Source organism: Camelina sativa, chromosome 16 (genome assembly GCF_000633955.1).
Source record: "Camelina sativa cultivar DH55 chromosome 16, Cs, whole genome shotgun sequence".
Taxonomy (NCBI): domain Eukaryota; kingdom Viridiplantae; phylum Streptophyta; class Magnoliopsida; order Brassicales; family Brassicaceae; genus Camelina; species Camelina sativa.
Window position 1 is genome coordinate 11,963,674 of NC_025700.1, and position 13,771 is coordinate 11,977,444.

General features: G+C 34.3%; 2 protein-coding genes across 2 annotated transcripts in view; one reads left to right on the plus strand and one right to left on the minus strand.

Annotated features, from left to right (window-relative positions):
* On the minus strand, window positions 6,165-10,888 carry LOC104750380 (uncharacterized aarF domain-containing protein kinase 1-like). Its single transcript, XM_010472169.2, has 16 exons — window positions 10,632-10,888; window positions 10,456-10,539; window positions 10,095-10,235; window positions 9,873-9,943; window positions 9,678-9,771; window positions 9,336-9,413; window positions 8,789-8,855; window positions 8,580-8,665; window positions 8,390-8,440; window positions 7,846-7,893; window positions 7,551-7,671; window positions 7,270-7,450; window positions 6,986-7,123; window positions 6,784-6,896; window positions 6,606-6,677; window positions 6,165-6,521 (listed from the first exon to the last, which is right to left on the minus strand). The coding sequence occupies exons 1-16, from the start codon at window positions 10,824-10,826 to the stop codon at window positions 6,406-6,408; spliced, it is 1,656 nt and encodes a 551-aa protein (XP_010470471.1). The 5' UTR covers window positions 10,827-10,888; the 3' UTR covers window positions 6,165-6,405.
* Window positions 12,532-13,771, plus strand: part of LOC104750381 (glutamate decarboxylase 2-like) — a 6,431-nt gene continuing 5,191 nt past the window's right edge. Inside the window, exons 1-2 of the mRNA XM_010472170.2 lie at window positions 12,532-12,685; window positions 12,780-12,984. Of these exons, the coding sequence (XP_010470472.1) occupies window positions 12,600-12,685; window positions 12,780-12,984 (291 nt within the window). The 5' untranslated portion in view covers window positions 12,532-12,599. The remainder of the gene's footprint in view (window positions 12,686-12,779; window positions 12,985-13,771) is intronic.

Genomic DNA, 13,771 nt, shown 5'->3' on the forward strand with positions numbered 1-13,771 from the left:
ACTATTGAAGATCTGGTTTTCGATAATTTAGAAGAAATAAATGAACCAATAAATCTTGATTATGATGTCGAAGATGCAGAACCAGAAGATGAATTTCAATGTAATTTATCATCTTCAGACGATGAAGTAGATGAAGACGAAGATCCTCCTAACTAATTATGCTTGTGTAAAATATTTGTATCAATTTGGATAATTATGCTTGTATCAAATATTATTAATAATTATGTTTCTATTAAAATAAATAATTATGTGTTTATAAATATGTGTTCAAAATATTAAACTTTTAGTTTAATTATGACTAATATTTAGTTTCTAAATATTAAACTTTTAGTTTAATTATTGTGACTAATTAGCGATTAATTAGGGACTAATTAGCGACTAAATTAAATAAATATGAATTAATTAATCTCAACCCAAATAAACCCGGGAAACCAAAATAATTTCCCCCAAAAACAAAATTATTTCCCCCAAAACCAAAAAAAATTCGATTTTCTCCTTTACCTAAAACCTAATTTTTCCCCCAAAACCAAAACTTTCCTCTTCTCTTCTCTTTGATAACTCCGAAACTCTCCTCTTCGATAACTCTTCGAAACTCTCCTCTTCCCGATTTCTCTTCTGAATCCCGATTTGCTTTCTCTTCTCTGTCTGTCTTTCTCATCTGTCTCCTGATTCTCTTCTTCACGATGGCTCCTACACAATCTGTAACGAAGTCTGCAACTAAGGCTCCGACCAAAGCTCCAGTTAAGCGAGGAAGAAAGAGGAAGATGGACCGTAATTTCTTCCAAAGAACCGAAGGGTCGACCCCCATCAAGGAAGCGAGAAGACCAAACCCTCTACCGCCACAATACAACTTTACGCCGGCAGCAGATTTGCCCCATCCTCAAACACCCCAAGAGCAAGACCACGTTTTCCCGAGACCCTCACCGTCAGGAGCACCACAGATCCGCAACTATCCACCGCCACAGACTCTTTTCCAGACCTCGGTGAACCAACAACGTCAGACTCAACAGCCTCTTTCGTCAGAGGAGGTCCAAAACAATCCGCGACAGTCTCCAGCTGATCCTCCACTACAAGACGCTCCACCGTCTCCAGCTGATAACTCTCAAGCTCAGAGCCGTCCATCATCTCACGGTAACAACTACCATGAAGGCTCTGAGGCTTCAAATCCGGAGCTCCAGGAGGACACGATTGTCACTCTAAATGCCCTGCTTAGAGTTCCAAACCGTGAGAAGTTTACCACCGTCCTCTCCCCCACACCGATGCCAAAGACGACCTGGTATTAATACATTCTTCTAATGAGCTTGTCTGTTTTGATTGTTTGAGGTGGTTAGTTTGAGGATGGTTAGTTTTAGAACATTAATCCGGAGCTTGTCTGAGGATGGTTAGTTTTGATTGTCTGTGATGCTCTTTGATGGTTAGTTTTAGTACATTGATGCCTGTTTACATTGTTCTTAATAGGTTCTGTTTTGTGTTGAGCCGGTTTGTTGGTATAAGTACTCAATCAAACAAACTATAACTGATTTGTTGGTATAAGTACTCAATCTTTGATGGTTCTTAATAGGTTCTGTTTTGTGCCTATATATATGTATAAGTACTCAATCTTTGACATCTGTTTTGTGTTGGACCTATATATATGTCTGTTTGATGTTTGTTCTTAATAGGTTTTGTCTTGCGTTGGTCGTATATACATAAGTATAAGTACTCAATCTGTTTTGACATCTGTTTTGTGTTGGTCCTTATCTGTTTTAGAACATTGACATCTTTTTTGCTGTTTTGTGTTTGCAGGTTTACTCGTGACGAAAAATCGCGACTGGTAAGGAGCATTACTAAAAATTTTACAAATAAATTTGATGGTCCATACTACAGCTGGACATGTGTGCCTCGGGACAGACAACAGAGATGGTTCATCGAGTTTGCTGTACAGTTTTCTTCTCTCTTAACCTTTTCACATATAGGTTTACTTGTTGAGTTTCCACTAACATCATTATATTGTCTTTGCTATGTAGAAAACACACACATGGGATCCTTTGATTACTGGGACAGTTCAACAGTTTTTCGAGCTCATCTGCCAACGCCGGATGAAAGACATGATTTGCAATGCCAAGACTAGTGGAGAGCGACCAAAATGGATCAGAGATACTATTTGGCAAACAATGGTTGATTATTGGGAGACTGAAGAAGCACAACAAAGGAGTCTCACCTACTCTAAAGCTCGTATGTCTGATCGTGGTGGTCTTGGTCCTCACGTCCACTTATCAGGGCCAAAGTCTTATCAACAAATCCATACCGAAATGGTTAGTAACTTTTATATACCCATAAATTTTGTTTTTCTTTACATTTGGAGCTTTAAATGATGTCATAACCCTTGATTCTTTTGTAACATTGCAGGAAAGGGAATTGGGAAGACCGGTTAGTCTTGGTGAGGTTTTTATTAAGACACATACCAAGCCAGATGGTACTTATGTTGACCGGAAGGCGGAGCAAATCTCTCTCAATTATGAGAAGAACTTGCAGCAGAAGTTGTCCGACCTTGGGGAACATACTTCACAGCCTCCAGAGCTCACAGCAGATGATTACACAAACATCTTTATTCAGGTAAATATCACTTTTCACAACCCACATTGAATTATCTTTCGATTTCTACAGCCTCTTTATGTAGTGTTTTTCTCTTTGTTTTCTTGTAGTCTACTCAGAAAGATTCACGAGGAAACCTGTATGGAGTTGGAAGTCTTAAGCATACTCTTCAACCTCTTCTCAATGGCAAGGAAAACCAACAACAAGAGTCTGCAATGTTTCAGTCATTGCAAGAGCAAATGAGGGAAACTCAACGTCAAATCGAAGAGCAGGCTGCTTATAATTCTCGTCGTGATGCAGAGGTTGCTGCTCGTGATGCAGAGCTTGCTGCCCGTGAAGCACTACATTTCCAAGCTGTGGCTGAGCAGAAGGACAAGTTAGAGCATTTGTCCTTAGTCGAGAAGTACCTGCGCAAAACTGGCCCTACCTTTATAGAGTTTATGAAGACTCAATCAGCTGAAGCAACCACAGAGCCACTCTCAACCACACTTCCTGCAACAGCTCCACCTTCAAATCCGGTTCCTTCTCCATCTTCAAACAGTGATGCTTTTTAGGTTAACTTCTCACCTACAATTTCATAGACCAAACTAATTAGCTTGTCTCTTTTGTTGAGCTTGTCTCTTTTGTTGAACTTGTCTTTTTTGTTGAGACACATGTGTACTTGGTATGCATTTGTCTCTTTTGGTTTGTATATTTGTCTTGTGAGAAACTTGGTCTTTTGGTTTGTATTATAAATCATGGTTAATATGACTTTATTGTCTTAATCTTGTTTTTGTTCTATTTACAATATTGGTTTCATAATATTTTGAGAAACAGGTACCAATTTCAATTTAAAACATTTATAAATTTGTTTTCCACAAAACATTAGTCGCTAAACAAATTAAAATTACATTATTAATTTGTTTAGAATAGTAGCCAAATAGTCGTAAATCAATAAGCATGTTACGACTACGTTACGACTACAAGCAAAATTACTGTATATCATGATTAGTCGTAAATCCGTCGTAACCGAGTCTTCAAATGTTACGACTACACTACGACTCCTTTACAACTGCCTATATAACTGCTGGTTAATCGTAACTCTGTCGTATCGTAGTCGTAATTATTTACGACTCTGTTACGACTATGTTTACGACTACGGAATTTGGTCGTACAGTAGTCGTTAAATAACGACTATTTTTACGACTAATTCTTTTACCGACTAAGGATTTACGACTACACGTTTTAGCCGTAACTGAGTCGTAAACAGCAAATTAGCGACTACTTAACGACTCTTACTGTAGTCGGGAATAGGCTGTTTTCTTGTAGTGACATAAGCTTCATGCATGTATACGTTATGAGTCTACAGGAAATTAATTGAGAATTATTTGGTAAGTAGTATAGATATTGTTACATAGACCACAAAACGTAAATCCTTACAACAAATTACATATATTGGCTTACCCAAAAAACAAAAAAGGAACTATGACCAAGTAAACAGAACTTTGCTAGATATTTTTTATTTCTAATTATTATTATCTAAAATAATCCATGTAATAGTTGGGTCACTGGGTGGAATTAGTAAAGGCTGCATCATATAACAGCCGTATGAATTGATTGTTATATTGAGACGATAATTACATGTCGAAAACGATATTTTACGAAGATATGAATGTTTTATAATGGTGGAATAACCACAGTGTATGGTTTAAAAAATCATATCTCTGTTTTTAGGCCGACACTTGGTTCGCTATTTCTGAGAACTTGAAATACTTATTGACTTGATTTATAGATCGCTGTAAAATATTAGTCTATTTAATTATTTTCTTCATTTACAAGGTTCTAACTTCTAAGAGTATATAGCTTCCAATTAAATAGTGACTTTTATTAGTTCCAGATTCAGCATGTTTAACTGTAAAAAAGTTTCATGGTGAACTACAAAAAATACTCAAATAATTATTTTTACATAGCATAGAACCTACAAAATCCAAAACAAAAACCAAATTGCTTTTGCAGTATACAGTTAACTAGTGAAGTATAAGACATTCAAATCGCAACTCTATTAGAAACTATAAGGAAATTGACCTAGCTTTGGTTCATAAACTCTTTAAGCCATTGATGAAACAACAATGTCCATGAAGTATAGTTGATTTCTCATTGTGGTTCAACCCTAAGTACTAAAATGGTAGGATCATTACTACATTAAGACTTTAATTGACAATTTGTTTTTTTTAGGTACACAATTGACAAATTAATATACAATATTAATAATATTAATAGATCACAACAAGAAAACATGGTGAAATCCTACCAAATTTACTACGAAAATTTTGGTAAGACAAATTTCCTACAAAAAACTTACGATTATTTTACAAAAAACAGTTGTCGAAGAAAATTGAGAGGAAATTTACGAAATATAATCGTGAGAATTTCACAGGAAATTTTCTACAAAATTCTTTCAAAACGTAAAATCGTAGAAAAATTTGTATGAAGATGGAACAAATTAAATAGGAAAAGAAGGGTTAAGAATTTGGTAGGAATAATTCTTTCTAATTTATTACAAAAAATATACTGAAGATATTTAGTAAAAAACTCGGAGAAACTTTTCCTACCAATTTTTTACGAAATATGTTTCCTACCAAATTTCTACCAATGGAAGAAATGTTTTCTACCAATTCCTACAAAAAAGTTAGTCGTAGGAAAATTGTAGTTTTTATTTATTAAAATTTATATACTTATAAATTTAAATTATGTATTTTACTTTACATTTACAAAATAATTTTTTTTATCTATTTACTTATAAATTTAAATCTCTACTACTTATAGTTATAGTTTTATTTTAGAAAAATCAATAAACTTTTTCAAATTTAACCCTTAAAGTTTTAAATAAAGTCATTTTCTTAATCCTAAAACACTAACCGAAGAATTTATTTATTTTACTAAAATATTAGAAGATTATTTTCAAATAAAATGTTAGAACAAACATACTGGTTTCCATTAAAATTCCTATAATTAAGGCTTTCTCACACATTAATATAGTAATTAGTGAAAGCTTCTTATTGGCCAATATACTGAAACAAGGATTGCACTGCCACTGTTGATATATTGAATCCTACGGCCTATATCTTCTTCTTCCTTTTCTCTTCTTCTCCTATGTCTCTTTTACTCCACCGATGAAACACAGACTCGTGTCGTCAGTTTCAGTCTTGTGACAAATGAGATGATGATGAACAAAGAATTTACCAGTATCTTTCGAGCTTCGAGATATGATGGTAAATAAAAGAATTTTTAGGTTTTAAGTTTTCATATATGTCACAATAAATTTAATATTTACGTTTTCACAAGTATGGATTTGTATTTTATTATGTTACCTTCTGAAATCCTTCCAATGCAACTAGAACGGTCGGTTCTTGGTTTTTCTATAACTAAAGTTCGTTCGTTGTACCGAGAGTCTCTGGTCGCCAAATCTAACTCGATCACTTCATTTCCTCATGTGTTTGGACAGTCTAGTTCCAATGTCATGTCCTCGTCATTGTCAACGTCTTCAAGAATTGTTGTCCTCAAATTAGGTGTGCTTGCATCAAAAGAAGCTGAATCAACAACATTAGAACTGGAAGACACATTGTAAATCATTCACTAGACCGTTGTATAAATTATATACCATGAAGTTGTATTTAATCTGCGCAACTACAGGTTAAGCATCGATTCAGGCGTACCAAATTTAGGGATGAAAAAAAAGTACCAAACCCACAAATTTATTGGGTTCTTAACTTCTTGGTTCTGATATTTTGTGAATACATCAAATGCCACTTTTGAAGACACTTTTGAACCAATTTCTGCATCATAATAATTTCATACTCTGCATGTAACTCGCTTTACACTATTTGTGATACCGTTGATGAGTTGCCCATAGAAACCGTAGATGGAATGTTTTAGCTTCTTCATCCCTTGAAAGACTTCCATCAATTCTGAAACCACAAAAAAATAGTTTGAAATTTACACACAAGAGTTTAAGAGTATAATTTGATCGTTTGGGATGGTAGTTTCCTTACCCAGAATAAGACGTAACCGGAGGTAACTCATTAGCATTACAGATCTGGAGATGATCGACTTCTCAACAAAATCTAGAAAATACAAAACCACAATCTACGTTATCTTTGTAAAAATAAAATGAATACGTTCTAATTATCCAAGATCTAACTTCATATTACAGTTCTCAAATCCAGTTACCTGATTCAGAAGGCGGTTTGTAGTCAAGCCCATAGACCGCATATTTGGCATAAGCGAGTAGTCTCGTCCGTTTTGGGGCACCTAACTTCAAAGTGATTGACCGCACGAGTCCACTGTGATAGAGTAAAACAAGGAGTTAAGTGAACAAGGATGAACTCTTTCAAGATTTAATAAATAGTAAAACCGAGGATGAGGATTGTACTCTGTTCGCAGTACGGTTAGAAAATCAGGTGGAAGAGACCCCATGAAAGTTGTTACGTCTTCCAATCTCAAAAGCTTCACCTCCTGTTTCAGTTTTTGCCTCTCTTGTTCAGACATCCCTTTCCCCAGTCCTGATTTGCTATTACCAAGAGGCAGGGACAAGAATAAGTCTTTTTTGCATGTAACAATGTAAACGAAAACCAAAATGGTATCGTTATTAAAAAAAAGTCTAGTCTACGATTCTAGCTTTACAACAAAACAATGGTGGGGAGCAAACACACATACCTTTCACTAGTTCTTCCAGTGAATATGACAGGGAAGAATTTGGCATATTTTCCAACCCCAAACTGTTTCCCTAATTCTTGTATCTTTTTTGAGTCTAGAAGAATCAGAGCCTCCCACAACCGACAAAAGTCCCGCCTAAATCCTTCATCCAATGATTTACAGTTCCCGTGGTCTAGCAGAACTTTTCATCCAACCGTGAATTTGAAGAAGAAGATTGAACGTTCTATCATGAGAATCTGGAACTAGTGAGAGGTCGAATTGAATTGCGAACATAAAAGTACCTAGAGAGAAGCCATTATAGCCTCCGGGAGAAACTAGAATATTTCCAGGATGCGGGTCACCATGTATGAATCCGTGAACAAATATCATTTCAGCAAACACTTCAACCAACACTTTAGCAACCTATAGGAATATGGGGGGAAAAATTTAATGCTTCCGCAAAGAAATAAGAAACATATATTTGACAGCTCGAATGGTATGCGTATATTTGATAGATCTAACGCTAAGCGTATATTTGTCAGGCCATACTGCCAAAGCTGTATCTTTTTAACTTATGCCTAAGAAGTCGTTACCAACCTTTTCTGGACTTAAATTGGTGCTTTTGAGGGATTCCACATCGTCAACCTGAAACCTAAGGAAATTGGAGTTGGTTGAACATACAAGAATTACAGTACACACGAGCTGCATGAGGATCTCAAAGGATATAAAGTATAATATTATAATGTTAAGTTACATAAGTAAACCACAACTGAAACTCAAAGAGGTCCCCTGGTTTGGAAAATTTATCCCAAATTCAAATCTATAGCAAAGGGGAAATCAAAATCTATCGCGTTTTGAATTAATCACAGATAATTTCTATCAATTATTTATCGCAAAGAAATTGAGATATAGATTTTTTATTACTAGACAAGTTAAACAGCCAACACAAAAAAAATTAAACTTTTCCATTTTCGCTATAAAGCTTTGAATACTATCTCATTTCAACCTTTCTAAGTATTTAAATTGTTTGAGATGGCTTCAGACTTCATTCTTCACTTATGTCTTCTAAATGAATAACTAATAATTAAGATCTAGGATAACAGATTAACTGTATGAATGATTAACTGTGGAACGTCATTACCTTGAAACCCTTGCAGAACTGCATTGTCAGGACTTGAGTGGTTGTGAACTCCTATATATTTATATGGATGACAATATCAAGAAAACAAAATATCAACTCAACATGTCCTACGACTATGGGAAAATCGACATCAAAATCAAAGACAATTAATGATAATGGTAGTAAAGTTATGAAAACTCTTAAGTCATACCCAAAACACCGTGGGAACTGTAATCATTTTGTTATGTTTGAAATTTTTGGCAATTCTCTCTGAATTTTTTGCCTCTTGTATGAAATCTGTGGACAAGAAAATTAAAGCAGATATGAAATCATCAGATTCACTATACAAAACTCTAGAAAATAAAACACAAACACATGCGCACAATGCAGTGCTTGGTTCTAAAGTTTTAGGTTACTGACCAAGTTCCTGGGAAATTGACTTTACGAATTCATAAACTAGCCAATCAAATCTGTATTCTGGAAATATCTGCAAAGTGGAAGAAAAAAAAATAACAACTTTAAGAAATTATAAACGGCTGCATACGATTTGCAGCCAATAAATATATGAATCAGAGATGCACACACAGTTCAAGTAACTGCATCATTGATCACAACTAACAGGTTCCACAACAGCACAGGCTAAGGTCACAAACTCACAATCACCAGCAAAACAAATGAAACTAGAAGGAAGTAAACGAATGAAGTCATGACCATGCCCAAGCAGCATAAACTACTCCAGGACACAAGAGATATCATCTGCACCAGCAGTTCCCTGTCAATCATAATGAAAGTCCAAACTCCAAAACTATACGCTCAAATATTTTATCATAAAAAAATGATATTCACATCAAATTCCAGTATCCCAGATCAGTTGGTTATATGACATCACCATCATTAAAATCCTATTTCTTTCCTTTCATATTTAATGAACATCTATAGATATAAGGCAACAATAAAATACAGGAACCTTGGCGACTGATTTTGAAAGGAACGACATGATCGTTGTATCTAACTTCATGTTCTGCTTCAATCCAGGGTATTGCACCTATTTTAACATCAAAAAAAAGAAACCCATAAAAACTGAGAATCTGGCAATTAATATTAACAAGAGGACCAAGGTTTGCCCCATTTACGTCTTAAGAAAGCAGCATCAGGAATGACTAATGGTAAGTAAGATAGACAGGAAAAGAGAAAAAAGAATATCTACGAAAACCAAGTTTTAAAGTAACCCTAATGAATGATGAAGACATGGGGTTGTTGCAAAATGAACATAAGCAAACCGAAAGATTTATCTTGCAACGAAGTTAACCTTTACTGCTACTTTCTGATGATCATTCAGGACAGCATGATGTACTTGAGCAATAGATGCTGCCGCAATTGGTTCCTCATCAAAAGATAAAAATCTGATGTTTTATGTATGAGAAATGTTAAATCAGTACAACAGGACACTCAGACTTAATCAGTACAATCATAGATAGTTTAACAATAACTGTTCAAGACTTACATCTCTGTGAGATTTTGACCCAAGTTGCTTGTCAGAACGTGTTTTATTTCTTGAAAATTACAAGGAACTGCCTTCAATGATTTTTACAAGATAAAAAAAGTTTAGAAACAGAACAAACAATTAGAGTCCTTTCTTCAGACTGTTACAAAGTCATATATGTATCAAAAGACAGCAAAAGTTTACGCAATACACATAAAGACTTCAATATAACAGTAACCATACCTGGTCCTGCAAAGACGAAAGGGCCAAAGAATACTCTTTCGGAACAAGCTTCAACGTAGCCACAAACTGACCAGCTTTCACATAAAAACCTTTATTACTTTCACACAGTTTAAGAATTCGTCTAGCAGACCGTGAATGAACCTACAAAATACAAAAACAAACCAAATTGCTTTTGCAGTATACAACTAGTCAAGTATAAGACGTTCAAATCACTAATCTATTAGAATCCACAAACAAATTGACCCTAGCTTTGGTTCATAAACTCCTAAAGCTATTGATCAAACTTACAATTCCATGAAACAAATTTGAACATCAAGAAACTTCGAATCAGTGTTAAAGAAAACGTATAAAATTTGCAAACCTCTGTTAATCTCTGAAGGTACTCATCGGAATCTGATGGTAATCTACGCAAGCTATACTTGTAATCGGCGACGGTGAGAGTGATCTACAAAAGTAGAGAAAAATTAGAATCAATGAAATGGATTGGAATGAGAAAAAATGCTAAAACCAATAGAGATAAAAGGAAATTTTACGAACGGCGTAGATAGCGCGAGAAGAACGGACGACGCCTTCTACAGCCGTGGCGATTTTATTGGAAGGAGAGTCCCGGAAAACAGATACGACGGTGGCGGTGCCAGTGACGGCAGTGAGAGCAAGGCCGGTGACTGTAAATGCAAAGATCCGAGGAGACTTGGATCTACCGGGAAATTTGAATTTGCGGAGTGTCTCCATGTTTGTTGAGATGCTCTTTGTGGGGTTTTGGGTTTTTTTCGGAGTAACGGAGAAAGAAGACGAACCTCATGATGACACTTTCTAAGTCGGGTCGGGTCGGGTCAGGTCGGGTCGGGTCTCATAAATACAACATACATCCATTATATGCTCTGCAATATGATTTAAATTCTAATTCACATCTTTAAGTATTTGAGCTTAGATGAAATATAAAAATAAATTTAAATACTCTTTGGGAATGTTTTGTTGATATAGACATTTGTTTTAATATCCAGAAAACAAAAGGATTTATTTATTTCATATGAACAATGAACACGTACATATTATATGGTAATGCCAAACAGATAGTACATAACTACAAATTTATACGTTAATCATGAAAAAAAAAAAAAAAAAAATCATTGATTCAGAATGGACATAAATGAGGCAAACTACTACCAAACCAGGAGCTGTGATTGTCACCAGGAGGATTAATGTATTTTTTTCATCACCAAATTAGTTGTTTGTTGCAGTTTTGTTTGCAAGCTTCTTCGCAAATTGTAGGAGTAGATTTTTTATGTAGATTTCAAGCACTGTTGGACATAATTTTTGCACACATTTCTACATTGTTTAATTGAGAATGTGAGCCGCAAACATCATCGTTAATATAGCTACAATCATGATTACAATGTGTATTTTCTTCAATTTTCGAGTTGCTATAATGTACGCTTTTATTTAATGCTAAGAGGGATGTGAATTGTGATATTTTACTAACAAGAGGATTAGCATTTACCATTATTGCAAACAAAGAGTAAAAAAAAAAGGGGATGATCCATTAATCAAGAAATTAGCATTTGGAGTGTTTACCATTGTTACCATTTATGAAGATAAGTTCACCACGAGTGATGTGATATTTCAAACCAAAGTTAACGTTTTATATATACAAATAAAGGTTAAAGTTTATGTGTATTTAACTATATATGTTTTATTATGACTAGTTTAGTTTCTAAACTAAAGTTTTTATTTAGCTGCAAACCATTAAACTGTTGATGTGTCACCTTTTCTTTTTATTGGATGTATCATATTTGATTGGTTTTATTTTAAGTGAGTTGTTAATCTCTCATAACACAAAAATGTTGAAACTGCTGGATAGACAGATTCGAGATGTCATTCTTGCAAAGAGCCACCGTAAAAATTCAGAAAGCTACTACAAGATTGGTTGAGGTTTGGCTAGAGTTTATTGGCTAATGGTTTCCAATTTTCAGATATCCTATTGTCTTTTATTTTATTTTTTTTTTTTGTGGCAAAAGCTATCTCATGTTTTAAAAGCCATTGTAAACACTACAATCGAGTTTCTTTGATGAAAATTCACAGATTTACAAAAAAAAAAAAAAAAAAAAAAAAAAAAANAATGTTGACATGTCTTAATAGTTAATAGTTAATATAGGTAATACTTGCGGGAAAAAAAAAAAACAATTTCCACCGTAAAGTAACTATTTTGTAGGTATCACTTTTATCAATTCTTTTAGTAGGTACAAGCATATATGAGAGTATATGAAATCAATTCGGTATATCTTTACGATCTTGTAGATATTTACATGCGAATATCGTTTTAAAATATATACAAAACTACAAATTATATATAAAAAAATAAAAAAAAAAAAGGAAAGACAGCCAATATGTAGGGTCACTAATCAATAGTATAAACGTAGCCTTTAGCTCTTCATCTCTTCATATCTTTTTGGTCTTCTTCATCATCTCTTTCTCGCTCACACACTCACAAGAAAGAAAGAAAAGATGGTTCTCGCAAGAACGGCAACGAATAGTGATGAATCTGTCTGCACCATGTTCGGATCTCGCTATGTTCGCACTACACTTCCCAAGTAAGTACACCAATTATGATCTAAGAGGAAATATATTTTCAACTCTTTTCATATTGATGGTTTTATTCTATTTCATTGATTGAAAAAAAAAAAGGTATGAGATCGGTGAGAACTCGATACCGAAGGACGCTGCGTTCCAGATCATCAAAGACGAGCTGATGCTTGATGGTAACCCCAGGCTTAACCTAGCTTCGTTCGTGACTACATGGATGGAGCCAGAGTGTGACAAACTCATCATGGACTCCATCAACAAGAACTACGTTGACATGGATGAGTACCCTGTCACCACCGAACTACAGGTCTAAATCTCTACATCTTTTGATCCATAATAATTAACTAATGGTGCTAGCTAGATCTTTTTCTTTGTTCTAGTTTGCTTTGGAATGTGCAATGGTTTCATTAAAAATATATTATTATTTTGATAAAATATGATTTAAATTTAAGTTTCGTTCCAATATACAGTACTTCTGTTTTTGTTTTTAACGAAAAAATTGGGTTATAGGTTCACGAAAATAGTAGAAAATTTGGATTTGTTCAAAAAAAAAAAAAAAAGATTAGAGGGAGTGGAAGATGAATTAAAACTGCTGTTTAGATAAATTTAGTATTAGTCCAACAATTTATTCTCTTAACAATATAGAAAAAGACAAATTTACATTATTAATTTCGTTTTTTTTGTAGTATTTAGAAACGAAAAATATCCCATACGTTTCTAGTTTTTATTGGCCGACATGTCCATGCTCTTAGACTAGTGGACTTGGTCGTTTTGTAAGTTGTTCTCTAACTTAATCTCTTGACCATAAATAACTGGTATTGACTTATGTTAAATTGTCATCAATTCTAGTGGGTCACTTGATATGAACTTTGGAAAAGAACACATTCGGTTTATCAATAAACCAATCGGTATATGCATCCGTTTCTTTTATTTATCTGAAATGAATCAAACAAGTAGTATGATTAAAGTTGAAAACTTCTAAATCATTGAGAATCAAAGTATGGGAGAAAAAGATGGCAAAGCAGAATAATTGAATAGTCGTAGGACAAAGTTATCACTCTTGTCGGCAACCTCTCTTTGATTTTTTTTTTTTT